At 41.8% G+C, this 18,114-nt stretch overlaps 1 protein-coding gene across 1 annotated transcript in view; it reads right to left on the bottom strand.

Moving 5' to 3' along the window:
- wdr17 (WD repeat domain 17) overlaps nt 1–18,114 on the bottom strand; it is a 59,327-nt gene that overhangs the window by 17,461 nt on the left and 23,752 nt on the right. The window contains exons 8-24 of the mRNA XM_074665466.1: nt 17,526–17,713; nt 17,259–17,427; nt 14,083–14,174; nt 13,730–13,812; nt 13,535–13,621; nt 10,597–10,761; nt 10,184–10,299; nt 7,637–7,723; nt 7,253–7,402; nt 7,037–7,167; nt 6,580–6,705; nt 6,326–6,481; nt 6,064–6,128; nt 3,372–3,504; nt 1,000–1,088; nt 805–904; nt 479–618 (exon numbers count right to left, since the gene is read on the bottom strand). Coding sequence (XP_074521567.1) covers nt 479–618; nt 805–904; nt 1,000–1,088; nt 3,372–3,504; nt 6,064–6,128; nt 6,326–6,481; nt 6,580–6,705; nt 7,037–7,167; nt 7,253–7,402; nt 7,637–7,723; nt 10,184–10,299; nt 10,597–10,761; nt 13,535–13,621; nt 13,730–13,812; nt 14,083–14,174; nt 17,259–17,427; nt 17,526–17,713 — 2,077 coding nt within the window. The remainder of the gene's footprint in view (nt 1–478; nt 619–804; nt 905–999; nt 1,089–3,371; nt 3,505–6,063; nt 6,129–6,325; nt 6,482–6,579; nt 6,706–7,036; nt 7,168–7,252; nt 7,403–7,636; nt 7,724–10,183; nt 10,300–10,596; nt 10,762–13,534; nt 13,622–13,729; nt 13,813–14,082; nt 14,175–17,258; nt 17,428–17,525; nt 17,714–18,114) is intronic.

Raw genomic sequence — 18,114 nt, 5'->3', positions numbered from 1 at the left:
TTTTGAGTGGTTCTTCCAAACAACTCAACTGTAGTTTAATCCATCCATAAAATATTTTGCCAGTAGTGCTGTGGGACATCCAGGTGCTCTTTTACAAACTTTGAACATGCAGCAATGCCTGTGAACTGTAGTCTTGTTTGGTGTTTTACACAACACAGATTCATCAACACAAATGTTAGCATGTGTTAGAGTCTTGGAGAGTGAGTCTTTAGCTGACCCTAGGGGGCTCTGCACCTCGTCCAACTCTTAGAGAAATCCATAGCTTAGGGGTCTACATACTTTTAGCGCCCTGCTTATGAATGTTTACATGGTGTGTTGAATAAAAACATGTACACATATCATAGTTCGTGTGGAGCTAGCAGACTGTGTTTTTCTGCTGTTATGACTCAAATGAAGATCAGAACATTTAATGACCAGTTCAAGCAGGAATACAGCTCATTCCAAAGGGTTCACAGACCGTTCACACATGGGAACATACCACGTAGGTGTGCTCATGTATTTCCTGGCCAAGAGTTCAAGGCAGTAAGCTGTGCTCTGATTGGCTGGTTCTCCAAGGACGAGACCCACACATGCAGCCATCTCCAGCTCGTTCCCTCTGATGAGGCTGGACATGGCTAACTGAAAACACAGCACACACACGCATGCACACACATACACACATTTCAGGTGTATCACAAACTCAGTCAAATCTCTTCAACGGTTGTTAAAACCCACCCAACTGTGCTGGCAATGCTCCATTAACCCTCACATGAAAACACAGGTGGTTAATAATAATATTCTCCATGCACAGACTTGGCGATGTACCTCGACATTGTCCACAGCGAGATGGCAGCATGCAGCCAGGACTGAACAGCCGTCCTGAAAGTAGGACTCTGCAAGCTCCTTACAAACCTTTTGAAGAAGACTAGAGAGGAAAAGCACAGTTATTAAGACATGTCTGTGTGGGGGGGTAGGCCCAAAAAAGGGAAGTGTGTGAATGTGTGTGTGTGTGTGCTTCACCTCTGGTATTGCTGTTTGTTTTCCACATCATTAGTTGTGTGGTTGACCGCAGAGCTCTGAGGTGCACGGATGTTCCCCTCACAGGCTCCCTGAACATTAGGAAGACTGTTACTAGTTCAACCCTTTTCATTGAAACCAACGTGTAATGTATCATATTATTCTGTCCTTGATCTGTTTCCTTCCATCATCAAGTAATGACCAAGAACGTAGCCTGTTACGGTTGCTCCTGTTCCTTCATTCCATTTTTAACCCCTTTTCTCCCTTAACTTTATCAGATTTTTTGCTGGTTGTTTTTTGAGCTGTTTCATAGAGGAATATGGCCACGTTTTATGAAAAAAATAAAAGATTAATCTCATAAATGTTGGAGAATAGAGCTATATATTAAACTCTATAGCTATGGGCTATTAGGAGAGCGCCTATACAAAAATGAAGTTATGAAGTTATACTTTAGTATAGGTTTCACAAATAAGGATTTTTTTTAGCTTTTAGCGCATCAGCATGATAATAAAATGTTTAATAACACTTAATAATAATAATACTTTGTTTCTCCTTTTCACTATGCCAGACTAGGATGCCTGTAAAGCATTTCTGCCCTCAGTACAAATCATTTAGTTGCTTCATTGCCCCACAATAGTGTTCTCAATATCCTCATTTTAGGCCATTCTGAAGATCTCGTTGAAACGCTCCTTTTCCAGAATGACCTCCAGTAACCTCGCAACGTCACAGCCCTTTGTGCTCTGATTGGTCAGTTCTATCAGAGGGGCGGAGGAGGTAGAGTCAGGGGGCGGTTTTTGCAGCATGGCAGTATTTACAAAATCGCCACATTGGATGGGGCAGACCGAGCGAGTTTGCTGTTTGCCAAAACTTCACCGTAAGGCATTGATAGCACTAATAAAATGGCAGAGTGTAGGATACGTCCTTTTGTATTGGACCCCAAGTCAGACCCGGACGGTTCTGCAGCTCAGGAGAAAGAAAATCCACCTGGACACAGATCATCTCAGGATGCTTCAGTGTGGTGAGTCAAACCGGTACTGTAACATGTATAGTTTATACGTGGAAATATAGGCAGACTTCACCAATAAACTATTTCTATAACAGGGCTCCATCCTGCTCCTTCACTTTTCTCTGTCTGTTTTATCCATCATGCTGAAAGTGTAGTCTAAAGATCGCCTCTACCGTCAGTTCCTCACTATGTTATTACCGCAGCATTATTGTGGTCCAGGTTCACAGTGCATGTCAGAACAAGCATGCAAATATCACAGTCTCACAAGTATTACGACGTCTGCTAAAACAACAGTGTTTTAACTGCTAATTCACCATGTAAAGCTGAGCTGCTCAGCAGAGCAGAGTCCCTGCATCCAGCACTCAGTCAAGTTAGCCAGAGCTAGTAGGGAGCTGTATTTATACTCAGCTCTTGGTGGGTGTATCCCTCGGTGGCGGTTGTGTGACTGACATCACAGAGGAGGAGCTGCTTTGCCAGATTACTCCAATAAAAAGAAAGGATCCTTGTGTCGTCACGACAGTCGAAATCTCGCGGCCAACTGGCAATGACCTATTTTCAGAGGCATCAAATCTTGTTCCAGGATATCAGAAAAAATACAATATCTCATTTTTTGAAAATTCAGGGGGTGAAAAGTCTTGTTTTCAGATTTAAGTATTAAATCAGGGATCAGCATGATATGTCCTCTTCAAGGAAATAACTTCATTAAGGAGAAGTGTAGTGTCATCAAATCATTTTTACATGTGATCTCATGTTTTTTAGACTACATTTCTTAGATCTTCTGATAGCTCATGCTATAGACTAAAGTAATGAGTTTGCTCTCATAAATGTATGACTTTAATCTCATACATGTGTGAGATAAATCTCATAAATCAACTTTTTTCATCTGTATTGTGGCTCTTATCCTCCACCATATTTTCCACACAAACATCTAACTTTTTACTCTCCCTGCTGTTGCTGTTTTTGATGCTTTTACACCGTGCTCAGGTGCCCAGCTCCTTACCTGGAGATTCCTGCAGAACTCTGGATATATAAGACTCACGGGAAAACAGAGGAGGCAGAAACCAGGAGCTGTTGCAAGATGACTTTTGAGAAATGTAGTGTTTTGTGCTTTGAGGAGAAGTGGCTGCACTAGAATATTCCTGGTGGCCTCCAGACCAAGATCAACTGTAAACAGAGCTTTTGTGCTTACATTTTTTTCCCTCTTCTCTATATTACTTATTTTACTTTTAACTATTTTTTACTTTTGTACTACACCTATCAATTTGTTCTTTCTGTTATTGCTCTGATATTTTACTTTATTGTGCATTGGTGGAACTATAATGCCCACATTCACAGTTATGAAAACCTCTGTTACCTGTCCTCTTCTTACCTGTGCTACGATTAAGGCCTCCAGCAGCTGTCCTCTGCCAGTGAAGAAAGTCACAAGTTTTTTAATGTCTCCTGTTGCAATGCAGTATGGGATGGCATCATCATTATCCTCTGCCATCAGCTGGTCAGCTCTCCTGAGAACAGTCCAGTAAAAAAAACACATCACTAACTTAACAACAGCAGCTTTTAGCTTTCAGTGACAGAGCTCAGTTTCTTTGCTGTTTACATTCAGGTTTCCAACATCATAACCCTGACTGAGCTGACTCCAGAGGAGAGGTGTTGGGCTTTTTTGTTATGTCTTTTTATTAAGTTTCTTTGTTAACCCTGTCGTACTTTTTCATGATTTGCAGCTAAAAAAATCCTGTATTTCTCTCCTCAGTGTTTCAAAAACCCTTATTTCAACCAGACCTTTTTATGATGCTTACAGTTTGAATTTAGTGTTTAAAGAACACTGACTCATTTGAATGAATAGAGCTCAATGCCGCTTTCTTTGCCAAACTTTATGATGACGTAGGTTGAGGAGGGGTCTGTGTGTGCAGTCCCAGGTGTGTTGTGCAGAATGTGCACTGCATGCCAGGTGGTGGCCAAACAAGGACAGGATGCAGCAGCATTGCTAATACTTTTTAGCTTTTGATGAGCAGGTTACACCCACAACAGGCAGAAATGTAATGTATTTTGAACATCTTACAGACCACTCACAGACATTTCTGTCCAGTCTCGGCTCGTCAAGAAAAAATCACAAACGTCTCTTCATGTTTTAGTCATCAAAGAGCCACGTGTAGCTCATCACAGGGCATCAAAGACAAATTTTGTCATTGTTGAAAAAAAAAATGACACTGCCCTCTAGAGGACTGTTGGGGCAGAGCCTTGAACAGTCTTTCAGTGTTTTATACGGTAGCATATTGTGTTCACTCAAAAAGAAGAAGAAAAAAATCCTCCTTTTTTACAACAAAACAATCTCATAAAAACAGAAATTTTATTTATTTATTTTTGAGTTTAACATTTTAAAAATATTTGATTTGATATTCCTGTTTTTACAAGATACTATCTCATCAAAACAGGAATTTGAAAAGTAAAGGAATTCCTAAAAATCTTTAATCATCATCTCCATGAAGAAACATGAAACATGTAACCGTTAACTACATAGACTGTATATAGAGTGGACAGCATGGCTCCAACATTTATCATTGTACCGTTTTGAAGCCAAAATACCGCCGTCTCAGGCGCCACCAATGTAGCAGTGTGAAGTCAGATTCTGCGCAGTAGAGACTATGAGGGATTCTGGGAGAATCTGAGTGGAGCTGGGTGACAAAAATGATAATATTTCTTTTTCTTTTGAGAGTTTAATCACTTCTAAACTATACCTCCCGACATATTTTACGATCCCCGAAAAAAAAAAAACGAGAACGGCAGCTATCAATCATTGTTAAACGTTACGTAAAGCCTCATTTTTAACCTCGTATAACTAATGAAAATGAAACTTTTCCGAAAAACAGGATTTGGATACAAGACAGCCAAATAATATCTTCAAACCACCACAACAATCGGACGTGAGAAACATTTCTACAAGGTGTAATAATTTTTTAAAGTTTGACCACAGCCCATCTGGAATGGCTGGAAAGCCAGATTTTTTAACCTATACTGCAGCCAGCCACCAGGGAGAGCAGTTATTGTGGCGACCTCACTTTGAGCCGAGCAAGCGGATGTTCATTTTTTTTACAGTCTATGGTTAACTACAACACAAAAAGCCTACCTTACCTGTATTGACCCTGCACCTCTGATTAGTGGCAAAAGCACAAAGTAATGAGTCATGCAGCGGAGCGCCATGGAAAATCCTATCCTGTTTTATGAGGTACTATCTCGTAAAACCAAGAAAATTTTAAAATGAATATTTTCTGTTTTTACGTGATAGTATCTCATAAAAATTTGATTTTTTTTTTCAACTGAATGCAACACGCCACCGTAGTTTTAGGACAGGATTTCTCAAACTTTTTTATACCATGAACCCCTTTCAGCTGAGACATTTTTCCAAGGACCCTCTCATTGTCAGAACATGGATTAGCATAAAATCAATAATTTGTAGCAATTTGCAACAATGGAATTAGGCAACATTTATACTTTCCAAGTAATGAATTATTCAAACTTGGAGAAAACATTGCCTCCAAGGTTTTTTTTTCTTTTGTTCGATACAAAGTGAGAGGCATTACGATCATGTCAGAATTCATCTTACAGCACAAAACTAAATTGGGCCGGAGAATTGGGGGAAAAAGCTGATTTTACTGGTGCAAGAGATCCCAGTTTGTTGATGTCTTTTTAAATGAAATATAAATATTGAAATGTTTGGTTGAATGATAAATATAAAATTAATTCTCAATAAAAAATATGAAATACGTTTTAATGAAATAGCACTCAATCATTTTTTAGGTATCCTGAGGACCCCAAAGCTACACTTCACAGACCCCACTTTGAGAATCACTGTTTTAGGAGACCCTTATGACCTCATCATATCAGCAGGTCCCATCAAGATTCTGTGAAGATCTCCTGCTGCTTTTGGAATGGAAAACCTCAGGGATTTCTACAACACGTGAAAAACATTCCGAAAATATACAGGTCAGGTCAGATTTGGAAGTTTGTGTTTAAATGTTCACCTCAGTGTTTTAAAGCTCCAAACAAACAAGTTAGAGCTGGTTTACCTCTGCATGAGCTTCTTCCAGTACTTCATGGAGACTCCTGGTGCTACAGATAAAGCTTTCTCCCACTGTGAAAAAAGAGTAATGTTCACCCTCCAGCAGCTTCATTTACTTTCACAATATTGGAATATTTATATTAAAGTATTATCAAACATTAAAAACCCAAAGTTTGAATATCAACATTGAAAAAAGTCAGAAATCTCCAAGAACACAGTGACCTGATCACAGGATGAATGGTACCCAGTGTGTGAAGAGGTGTGTGTACCTGTCCCAGCTCCACCATTAATTCACAGTATCTCTGAATCTGTCCCAGCCTCAGGTGGATGTCTGCAGCTTCCTTCAGCCTCTCCTCTTTACTGGGAGCTCCGATTCCTCCCCCAAACTTCGACATCTTCACTATGGTGAGCTCCTGTGCTTCAGACTGAAGACAGCGAGCGAAAGAAGGAACAAAGAGTAACAGAGGACATTCACATGACAATGACTGTCTGCGTGAAGCTCAGGAGGATCAGGGGAACTCACAGTTTTAAACTTGAGCAGGTGTTTCATGTGCATCACTCCTTTGCTGTAGCTGGCAGGTAGCAGAGAGTCATCCTGTCCGTTCACAACCGACACCAGGTCCCACAGGTTACCGCTGCCCCCTGGAGGCTGGACAGAACAAAGTTGACAATCAATTAATGCATTTACAAAGACAGCAGATTCACTGTTTAAATGCTTCACCGTGGTTTTTCTGTGTGGTTACTTTCTTTGGGGAAGTTTTCAGGCCTCGGTTTCATTTATGAAGCCAAATCCTGCAGCCATCATAGGTTAATGTGTACAAAGACTTTAAATTCTGAAATGTGTTAAAATGTAGTTTCTCTTTTTCTTCTGTTCAAGAAGTTTTAGCACTGAAAGGAAATACCTTCACACTCTCTAAAACATCAAATCATTTTTAAGCCATGCACATGTTCTTTTTTAACCAAGCTCAGAGCGTAGTTACCGAGAAGCACTCAGAAAACCAGCGCAGCTTCTTGGCCCTGATGTCTACGCTGAGTTTATCCAAATCCTGTTTGATGTCTCGAGAAACTTTACCGCAGAGCAGCGGAGGAGAGCCGGGCACCATGGCTGTGTCTGCAGACACACACACACACAGCAGGCTTATTAGGGTTTACTGACATCAAATCATGAGAAAACGCAGATCAAAGCTCTGCTCCACCTGTGTTTCCGATGATTTTCTCCCAGGGCTGGTCGGTGAGGATGTTCAGCAGCAGTGGAGAGATGAGCGGTGTCAAAGACCACAGCCTGACCGTGCTGTCTCTGCTGCAGCTGGCCATGGTGAACGGACGGCTCTGATGACACGTTAAACCTGCACACACAGAGACAGACATAGGAAAATGTGTTATAAAGAAAAACTGGAGTATGTCTCTGTCCAAAACAGAAAAGCAAAACATAGTTTTTAAAAAAAACTTTCATGTAGTGTTTTCTCTGAGATAAAAAAGAGCATCATTGCACATCTCACTCAGTCTAACCAACTCATTAAGTATAAGTCTGATTTGTCTTTCCCTCTCCAGCAGGTTGACCTTCCTGTGGTTTGTCTCACCATAAACATCAGCTCCATGATCATAGACAGAGTCCAGACACGTGCCGTCTCTTGTGTCCCACACTCTGATCGTATAATCCCAGGAACCTGCAGGAAGCACAACACACAGTTCAAAAGCAGCACAGTGAAATCCCAGCTTCCCAGCCTCATGATTTAGCATAAATAATGAGATGATTCAACAGAAAAGAGAGGAAATAAACACTAAAGCACCTGTGGATGGGTCAACATCAGTGAGTGGGAACATAAATAAACAGGGGAATAAGTTTTGATGATTTAAAAAGTTCCCAGACACATGATTAAAACCAAAACATTACTTTAAAGTGTTTTGGGAGGATATGCGTGGTTCTGGACTTGGCTTGTTCTGGCCGTGATGCTTCTCAGCCTTTTTTGTGAGGGGTGAAAGTTAAAAAGGTGGTTAGCTGGGTGGGGTGGGGGGTCTTTTAAAGTCTTCAGCAGCCTGACCTCATAGATTTAAAAGACAACATAGAGAAAACAAGGACGCTCTTAACAGCTGCCTTTATAAAAAATTAAAAAAAATGTAAGGCCTGTAATGTAATAACTGGCTGATAACTTAAAAGTGCTGAGCCCAAAATGTAATAAAACCTAAAATGTAACAAGTTGTCACATTTTGTGTCGGTTATTACGTCTGGGCGTTAACATGAATGATAAAACTGAAGCAAACCTTTATGATTAAAACCATCCTTGCTAAACTTTCTAAAAGTGGAGCTGGTGAAATGTTGACTCCCAGGAATTTTTGGCTGACCACTCTGTGTTGAACTTTTATAAACTCCTTTTCAACCTCGTTCTGGTGCTAGTTCCAGACCAGTACCTGACTCCAGTGGCGGACTGGGACTGAAAAACAGCCCTGGACTTTAACACGGCCCAGCCCATAACAATGGGACGTGTCTCTCCCTCCTGCCCCCCCGTCGGGCAGAACCGGCCGTTGCTGTCAGCAGGGAGCGTGCTGTCGGTCTATGAACGGCTGATTCTGCCCGACGAGCCCGTTGCTGGGCAGTCCGCCCCTGCCTGACTCAGTGAGGGCGGGGCCACAGTGACCAACAATCAGCAGTGAAAAAGGTCCTTCTTAAAAAGGGAAAGCTGCTGAGTGATTCATCTGGTGCTTTGTTGATGTTAACTTATTCATAACTTGAACTGGAGGAGAAATTGAAGCAGCAGTGCATTGTTTTTCTTTTAGATCACCTTATCATTTTATTTGTCAGACTAACCATCCATCCATCCATTTTCTACCGCTTATCCAGGGTCTGGTCGCGGGGGCAGCAGCCTAAGCAGGGAAGCCCAGACTTCTCTCTCCCTAGCCACTTCGTCCAGCTCTTCCGGGGGGATCCCAAGACGTTCCCAGGCCAGCCGAGAGATGTAGTCTCTCCAGGGTGTCCTGGGTCTGCCCCGGGGTCTCCTCCCGGTGGGACGTGCCCTGAACACCTCACCAGGGAGGCGTCTGGGAGGCATCCTCATCAGATGCCCGAGCCACCTCATCTGGCTCCTCTTATTTATCTGATTTACATACTAGGATGTTGTTTCTGCCAAGGTATATACTTTGCAAACAAATAGAATATGTAGGAAAAAAAGCATGTTTTTTCAAGACATGCACAGATCGATCCGCCAGCCGATTTCCTTAATTTTGGGGGATCTGTGATCAGGGACGGGTGATCAGTCCATCCTTGCATATAAAACTGATCATTCATACCTCTGGGTAGGTCTGACAGCCAGCCATTGTTGCTTTTTGCTCTGAGAGCTAAAACTCAGGACACTGTATTGGTCGTTTAAGTGAAAACATAAAGTTTTATTTGATGATTTTCAAGAAAATAAGATTGGAACATTCAAGGTATATGCTGTCAGTTAAAAAAAAATAAAAAATAAAACTCAGTATCGGCAGGTCAGGCTTTTTAAAAATCAGTGATCAGCCAGAAAATTGTAATTGGTGCACCCCTAATTTTTTCACTTTTTTGTTTACCTGGCATTTTACAATCATGCAATGTCACCAGCACCAAACAAGCATGATGGAAAAGGAGGTCATTGTTTTGAAGATGCAGTTTTTTATATAAATAAGAGTGAGAAGAGTCTTTAACAGCCCTAAACCAGTCACCGATCTGTCATCTGTCTCTGAGCAGAAACCAAAGGAGCAGCTTCACAAACTGAGACTGAGGCTCAGACATGAGAAGAGATTTGAGCAAAGAGATTCAAGATTCAAGAATTATGTGTTGGTGATTAAATGTAAATATCCTCACACCTCTGATTATGTGGACAGGTAATTAAGTTCATTAGAGCCCTCAAAGGAAGCACCGTTGCAAGTCTACTCAAAGGAATTTTTCACAGATATTTAGTGAACAGAGAAGTTAGAAAATATAGTTCCTCCCACCACCACTAGATGTCAGTGCAGCACCATATAAATCTGTAAATATGAATCTTACAAAACTTTTTCAGATTCATCCTGCGAGCGAAACTGTTTAAGTGTCCTTGACACACACAGTCAGTAGGAACAAACTGCAGAACCAGAGGGAGAAAGAGACGATCAAACAGATGCTTTACCAGAAATAAGAAGGTAGGGAACCTCAGTGTTCCACATCAGTCCTCTGACAGGAGCCGTGTGACCACTCAGCACATTGATACAGGCGTCCTGTGTGTAGTCCCAGATACGAACAGTGCTGCAGACACACACACACACACACACACACACACACACACACACACACACACACACACACACACACACACACACACACACACACACACACACACACACACACACACACACACACATAGTCACAGGGTCAGTTGGTGTTTTTATCTCTAAGTTCTCCCTCTGTAATGAGCGTTTCTGATTTCACACAGCTTCCACAGCACGTGCAAACAGGAGGTAACAAAGCCGTGGTTGTCATTTAGACACAGCTTCTGGGTGAGAAACAGATGATCTGAGTGAGCTCTCTGTCGGCTTCACTCACCCGTCGTCTGATCCCGAACACAGAATCCCCTCTCTGAGCGGAGACCAGCGAACGTGGAAAACTTTGGCTAAATGTCCCGTGAAGACCTTCAGAGGCTGGTCGCTGCTGGTGGCCAGGTAGTAGACCCGGACGTTTTTATCCTCACAGCCTGTTGCTATCATGTCTCTGTGGGGTGAGGAAGAGGGACAGAGGGTGAGGAAGCTGTAGGTAGACATCACAACAATCACTTTTTCTGACTGTGCTTTTGTGCCAGTTGAAAAATGAAGCAATGGAAATGTAGTTCCTCATGAAGCCACTAGAGGTCACTCTTAGTAGAGCCACACAACACAACAGCCCCCTCTGCTGTTTGGAAATGATTCAAGCTTCTGAAATTAGTGAGTGGATGAAAGACATCAGCAAGCAGACAGGTACTGAGTGGGCAGATACTCAGAGAGAGGGGACACGATCAGACCATCAAACAGTTGTAGCCTTTGATGAAAACTACTAAAACATTAACAAATTTTATCCATTACTTTTGTGCACATTCACACAAGCTGTCCCCTTAGCTCTCCCTGAGTTAAACTGAGTCTTGGAGTGAGCTTACCACCCTGTTTGAGTTGATCCTCAAAAGGAAGTTCTGTACAGTCATTACTTTTATTAGAAACTCAAAGTCCCTGTCTCCGTTCATTCTCTGACTTGCTGGCTACATTGCTGTGTGGGCCAGCTGGTCACGGCAGGCCAGTTGCACCAGGTCTGATCTGGCCTGCATTGAGCAGTTTTTTTTATGATGCATCAACCATTAAACAACAAGCCTTGCTTCAATTTGATTGGATAATTTTTCCAGAGGAAGCAAAGTGAAGCTGTCTGACTCCCATTTCTTTTTTTGCATTTTGAATTGGAGCAGCAGGGCTAGCTGCGGCTCAGTGGTAGAGTTGTCATCTCTCAATGAGAAGGTTGGGGGTTCAAGTCACATGCTGAAGTGTCATTGAGTGACCCCAAATTTTCTACCTATGACTGGTCTACTACTATTACTGGTCAGTGGTGTGTGGATGGGTGTAAATGTATTAGTTAAAAGTGATAATTCCCAATAGAAACCTCTGCCATCAGTGCGTGAATGTTGTGTAGATGGGTAAAGAAGGCTGGCAGTGTAAAGTACTTTGAGTGGTCAGAGGGACTAGAAAAGGGCTATGTAGATACTGGTCCATCCCCATGCCAAACATTCTTAAGATTCAACAGTGCAGAGTGTAAATCTGCACAACAACTGGTCTTGAAGTTTTGATACAGAGTGCACATCTGGTTTGTGAGTGCCCTTGGAGAGACCTTGTCTGGTCTGGCCTTGTCTATGAAGGGATGGGTACCTTTCACATTGAAATGATACTGTACCAATGCCGGGTACCTGGCAATCGGTACTAGTACTCAACAGTACTAATTTTGGGTACTTTTTTGTGTTTGAGTGGTAAAAAATATCAAATTGTTTAACACTAAAGTGCATTTTTTCAATTTGACATATTTATTCTGGGGCTGCACGGTGGCGCAACGGTTAGCGCTGCAGCCTCACAGCAAGAAGGTCACCCCACCTGGGCCGGTGGGCCTTTCTGTGTGGAGTATGCATGTTCTCCCCGTGCATGTGTGGGTTCTACCCGGGTACTCCGGCTTCCTCTCACAGTCCAAAAACATGCTCACCAGGTTTATTGGTCACTCTAAATTGTCCCTTGGTGTGAGTGTGTGAGTGAATGGTTGTCTGTCTATGTGTCAGCCCTGCGATTGACTGGCGACCAGTCCAGGGTGTACCCTGCTTCTCTCGATAGGCTCCAGCCACCCTGTACAGGATAAGTGATACAGAAAATGGATGGATGGACATATTTATTCTTCAACATATAACCTTGTAATGCTGTGTTCATGTTCAGCAATCGCCTACTCATCCTCTCCCTCACAGTCACAAGGATGCCTAAACACGGTACCGTTCAATTTTACGTGAATTGGTACTCGGTACTTTCGCCAGAATTTGATCTGTACCTATAAAAGTACCTGATTCGGTATCCATCCCTACATGTATGTGAGATAACTCTGTTAGGTCACTGTCAGTTACTGACATGGATCCATAATACACCTTAAATGTTACTTTTAAGGTGTATTACAGCCAAAATACAGGGACTTACTCCGTCCCCCATGTAGAGTGACACCAAAGTGAGTGCTTGCTGTGTCCCCTAAGACTAGGCAGATATACCAGTGGACAAAACATTTTGGTGGACAGTTACGTCCTGTTTCCACCAAGCAGTTCAGTTCGGATGGTCTCAGCACAGCACGCATTTTGCGGCATTTATACTGAGTAATTCCCAAATAACTGAGATGAGCTGTCCCACTTTTTGGGACCCTTACGACTTAGCTCATTTAACCCCAGAAGGTGGAGCTACAACACTGGCGGCCCACAGCCTTCTCTGAAACAAAGCTTGGTTGTTCTTTGAAACAAAGAGCCACATGCCAATCACAAAGAAGATGAGTTGCTGGATGTCTTTCATTGTTGCTCTTTTTTTCCTGTTGTGTTTTTCTTCTTCGTTGGATTTATTGGTGGAGTACACAGTGTCGTGCTGCTATGGCGTCACGCTGTTATTCAACTGATGTGGCTATCAGCGTCCAGGTTACATGCCGCCGACCACAAAGGGGCACAGGTGGCTATGGAAACACAAACAGGGCCAGGCTTGTACTAAACCGTACTGATCCAAGCCGTACTGCTTGGTGGAAACTGGGCTTTAGATACTCCCAAGAGATCCCAAGGTCAGCATGGCAGCAGCTTCACCTGCCCCACTTTCACCTGTCTCCAAATGAAGTCCTTAGCACACCCGTCAGCCCCTCTAAAAACTGTGTTCTGAAAATGGTTTCAGCCCAGACCTGCTCTGTTGATGCACCGTTTGAGTGAAATGTGTGTGTGACTGTGTGTCGTGTGTGTGTGGGGTCTCACTTGTTGTTCTGGCTCCAGTCACATCCAAACACAGCAGCTGGATGTTTGTACTTGTGGAGGATTTTTCCATCGATGGTCCGGATAATGCTGAGATCAGAAAGTTGAAAAAAACATTCAACTCTTCTGAAGGACAAATGTTCGGTTTCTTTTTGTTCAGAGAGGAAATTTGTTTAGAGTAAGAGGACCAGGACTCACCAGAATCCATCTCCGCTACATGTTGCAATCCTCTTAGAGTCCTTGTGGCTCCATGATATACAGAATATACCATTTTTACCATGCTGCAGAGACAGAGAGGACATCACAGCAGATACCAACACATCGTCTGTGGTCAGTTTGACTGAAGCTAGCTCCAGAGTCTACCAGTTTACATCCAAACCAAGTTAACGAGAGAATCAAACACATCTCCACAGTGCAGGATGTGTAGGTAACAGCTGATCAAATATTTAAGGGTATCTGAATGATCATGTGTGCCAGATCTGATCCCGAAGGAGATAACAAAACATGAATGATGGACAGCCTCAGCTTTAACGTGTGTCAGATTTAGTCACCTCATTGAAGCGGGTGATGATCTTTCCTTTCCTGACATCCCAGATGAACGCTCCGTTACGAGAAGTTGCTCCAGCAATACAGTTCAGATCTCCTGAAGAAGAAAACACACAACGTGTTGTCTTTCTTTTCACAGCATTTTTGAGACAGATACTTCTCATCAAACCACAGGTTAAGGTTCTGTCTCACCCCAATCTATGGCAAACTATGGTTTCAGCCAGTATCTTTATGCTGATGTGACAAGAATAGTGTGTTTAGACCTTTTAGACTACTTTCCAACCTACGTCATAAGGATACACATGCATTTTGCCTGCAGAAACAGTTTTAAGCTCCTATCATTTAGACATGTTATCATTATCAATAAAAGCTGTTAGCAGCATAAAAATGTCTGGCTGTTCTGTGATCAGTTGCCAGAAACAATACTACACTATGGAGTCAACTTCTATCCAGTTTTGAATGTTACAGAGCGACAGGTGTTTTGGAGATAACAGTGACGGTGCCAACTGGTGACTCTCAGCAGAACATGTCAGTGATTGTCAGCCAGGAGTCACCAGCTTACAGGGTGACACTTTACACTGAAACACCAGCGACATGCAGCTGTGTGTGTACTTTATCCAACCTCATCTAACCAGGTTTGACCACAAAGAAATAATGTTAACTGCTGATATTCAAAATACAGTTTTTACTTTGTTTATTTAATTTAAAGCTAGTTTTAGGCCGAGGTTAAGATCAAATATGAACAAAACCAGATTTTACGATCAAAGTAAAATTTCAGTAAATTATCAAACTATTAACCAGTCTAATTTCTGACCCTGAAATACACAATCATTAATAATCTAATAATCTAATCTTGTCTTTAATTTGCATGGTTTCTGATTTATTAACACATGTTTACGTGCTGGTATGTTACAGTCTGGTTAGTCTCCACGTATAATGCAATCATGAGCATAGGCTGACAGGTTTTTTTTTAATCAAATTTTTATTGTATTTTTTCCTGTAAACAGGTAGGATAATTACGATGGCGTATTCAGGCCATTAAAGAAAAAAATAAATACATTTTCAAGAAAAAACTCAAAATTTTCAAGTTTCTAAAGTTGCAAATTTTTCGACTTGAGAAACTCAAAAATTTGCAAGTTCATCAAGTGGAAAATGTACTACTTAATAAACAAGTAAATTTGCGAGATAATAAAGTCACAAATTTAGGACCTTGTAAAGTCGTAAATTTACTGGTTTATGACATGTCCCGGGTGTTAGTTGATGCACAGACACAGGGGATGCCACGCTTGAGAGATGCAGACAAGCTGAAAAAAGCTAAGTTGGAAAAAATGTAAAATTGAAGGTTGTTTTGTGACAGATATAAGAGATGTCAGATGTTTTCATGTGTCTTTGCACGATCTATTTGTTCATCTGTGATCTACTGAGAAGTCAGAGTGGACTGTAAACTGTAATCGATTGCTCTGGTCTCCGCTGCAGAAGCGCGAGATCAGCTGTTTACTTTTTTCATTCCTTTAATAAAATGCTCCTGAGGAGGAAACTTCAACAACTCGCTCTTTCGTTTGTGTCCTGTTGAACCACACACCCATCTATATAGCTCGGAGAACCATCTATATGTTTGCAATATGTTTGCAATTTCGTTGTACTTGTTGCAATGACTAATAAAGTTCTATTCTATATCCCTGTATCTGCCTGCTGCGTTAAACTTCTTATAGGATAAAAGTAAACACTTCCTGCTTTCTTCCGAACAGCCCCATGGCGCAACGTCTTTTCAGAGCCTGTAATAATACAATGATCTAGGCTAAAACCAGTAGTATCTCCTTATTGCTGAGATCAACTCCAAAGTACAATCTTATGAGGCTTACAATTCAGTCCGTTTTGCATTGAAGTACATAAATACAAAGGCATATTAGGGACAAATTTGTGACTTTATTAACTCGTAAATTTACTAGTTTTTTTCAGTCATAAGTCTTCCACTTAATAAGCTTGCAAATTTTTAAGTTTGTAAAGTCGTAAATTTGCGACTTTAGAAACTCGAAAATTTTGAGTTTTTTTCTCGAAAATTTATTTATTTATTTATTTTATTTCTTTAGTGGCCCTAATACGCCGTCGTAGCTAATAAAAGAGACTTGTTTCATTTTAAAGTTCAGTGAGAATATGTGTGATAATCATGATAACAAAATTAATAAATAAATAAATAAATAATAAAAGACATAGATCATTCAGAGTGAAAAAAAAGAAAGGAGGAAAAGACAACCAAATCAAAAAAAAAACAAAAAGAAGGAAAAAAACAGCCCCAACTAAAACCTACCCATTCCCTGGAACCAGAACACTAAACTCCTGTAGAAGTCCACAGAGATTAGTTAAGAGTATGTGACAAGTCTTTATAACAGGGTCTTTGGCTTCATGGATTCTTGCTATAACTCCAAGTACTTAATGCCCGAATACATTGAGACCCATGCTTGGAAGGACACAAAGTGTGGGGGTTTCCATTTTGTGGCGACTAGTTTTTTCCCCGCCATGATTCAAGCCAACACTGCTCTTCTCTTGTCCAGGGACAAGCTTAATTTTTGTAAATCATTTAAAAGAAACAAAGCAGGCAAACAAGGTAATGTAATCACAAATAACTTGCAGAGGTTGACAGTGTGACAGGTGTGTGTTTAAACTCTTCTCTGGGTACATGCTGGATTTCTTTACTAAAAACATTGATCCATCTAACATTTATCACTTGCTGATCTCTTCTGCCACTCACTGATTATTTTTATAAAGCTGGGAGCCGTTCAACCATCAGTTAAAGTGAAGATACTAAGTTGAAAGAATGTGTTTTTTGGTGGTTAACTCCCCCGTGTTGCTTGACAAACCATTTTACTCCACAGTACTTCTGCAGTCAAAACATGCAAATATGCTGTGGTAGATAAATAATCCCTCTATGGATAGTATGTATGTAGTAATAAAAAGAAGCTCCAGGGAGAATCCCTGACCTTGGGTCCCTTAAAGCCTACCAATACAGAACCCTCCCATACAGAGAAGAGTTTAGCCCTCTACAAGAGGCTCAACTGGCATCAAACAGGGGTTTCTCTTTGGAGCGCGTTAGAAAGGTTTTGGTTAGCATCTTCATTCCTCTGTGTGTGTGTGTGTGTGTGTGTGTATGTAGACATGCCCCATCTGACAGGGGATACTCTACCTGGGGCCCAGGACAGAGAGTAGACCACACCCTCATTGCCGGGGGAGGTGTAAACAGCCGTCAGTGTGTTCGTGTCCCAGATTTTAATGGTTCCATCAAAACTCGCGGTGGCCAGCAGGTTGGGGTCATCAGGTTTGAACTTACAGTCAAAGATGGTCTCCACGTGACCCTGAAAAACATGTTACATCAGCTTTAGCCCCCATGATGATGATGATGATGATGTAACAAGGTCATGCTGCTGATTTAACAAAGAATGTAACACAACACCAGATCTCGCAGGAAGTCCCACTTCTTGGCCCCCATGTCGTAGAGCCCCACCCCTCCATCCATGAAACAGCACACAGCGTGGCCCGGAGGCAGAGAGAAGGACCGGTTCTGGGACAGGGTTGGGGGAGGAACAGCCTCGCTGGTGGAACTGGTGTGCTGACTTTTACTGGGAGAACAGGAACTCTGAGCTGGGGAAAGAAAAAAGAGAGAAAATCTCAGAAAGGCTCATTTTTGCACTTAACTGTTTGCAAAGTGCTATCCCACAGTCACAGGTCCTCACAGCTTGACAGGGTAACTGTAGCTATGGGTGTTTTCATAAGAGAAAACGCTTTGAGAAGGGAATAAAGGTTAGTTTAAAACAGCAGAGGTCACAATATGATTTTCATTCAATCGGGAGGATAAGACCAGGGACTATGATGGTCGGTGGACTCTTTACTCCAAAGGTCTGAAAGGTAGAGTAAGACAACACATCCACTTCTCTCCAATGAACGGCATCATCCTTTGGGATGCAAAGAAACAATAAATGAAGCACATGCTGTGGGATTTCCTCCAGGCACTTCAGAGATCTTAAGTCTAAACAGGACTGGAG

This window comes from Halichoeres trimaculatus, unplaced genomic scaffold (genome assembly GCF_033239565.1).
Source record: "Halichoeres trimaculatus isolate MK-OKI-2021-1 unplaced genomic scaffold, fHalTri1.1 fHalTri1_scaffold_2, whole genome shotgun sequence".
Lineage (NCBI taxonomy): Eukaryota > Metazoa > Chordata > Actinopteri > Labriformes > Labridae > Halichoeres > Halichoeres trimaculatus.
This window is presented reverse-complemented; position numbering and strand designations above follow the sequence as displayed.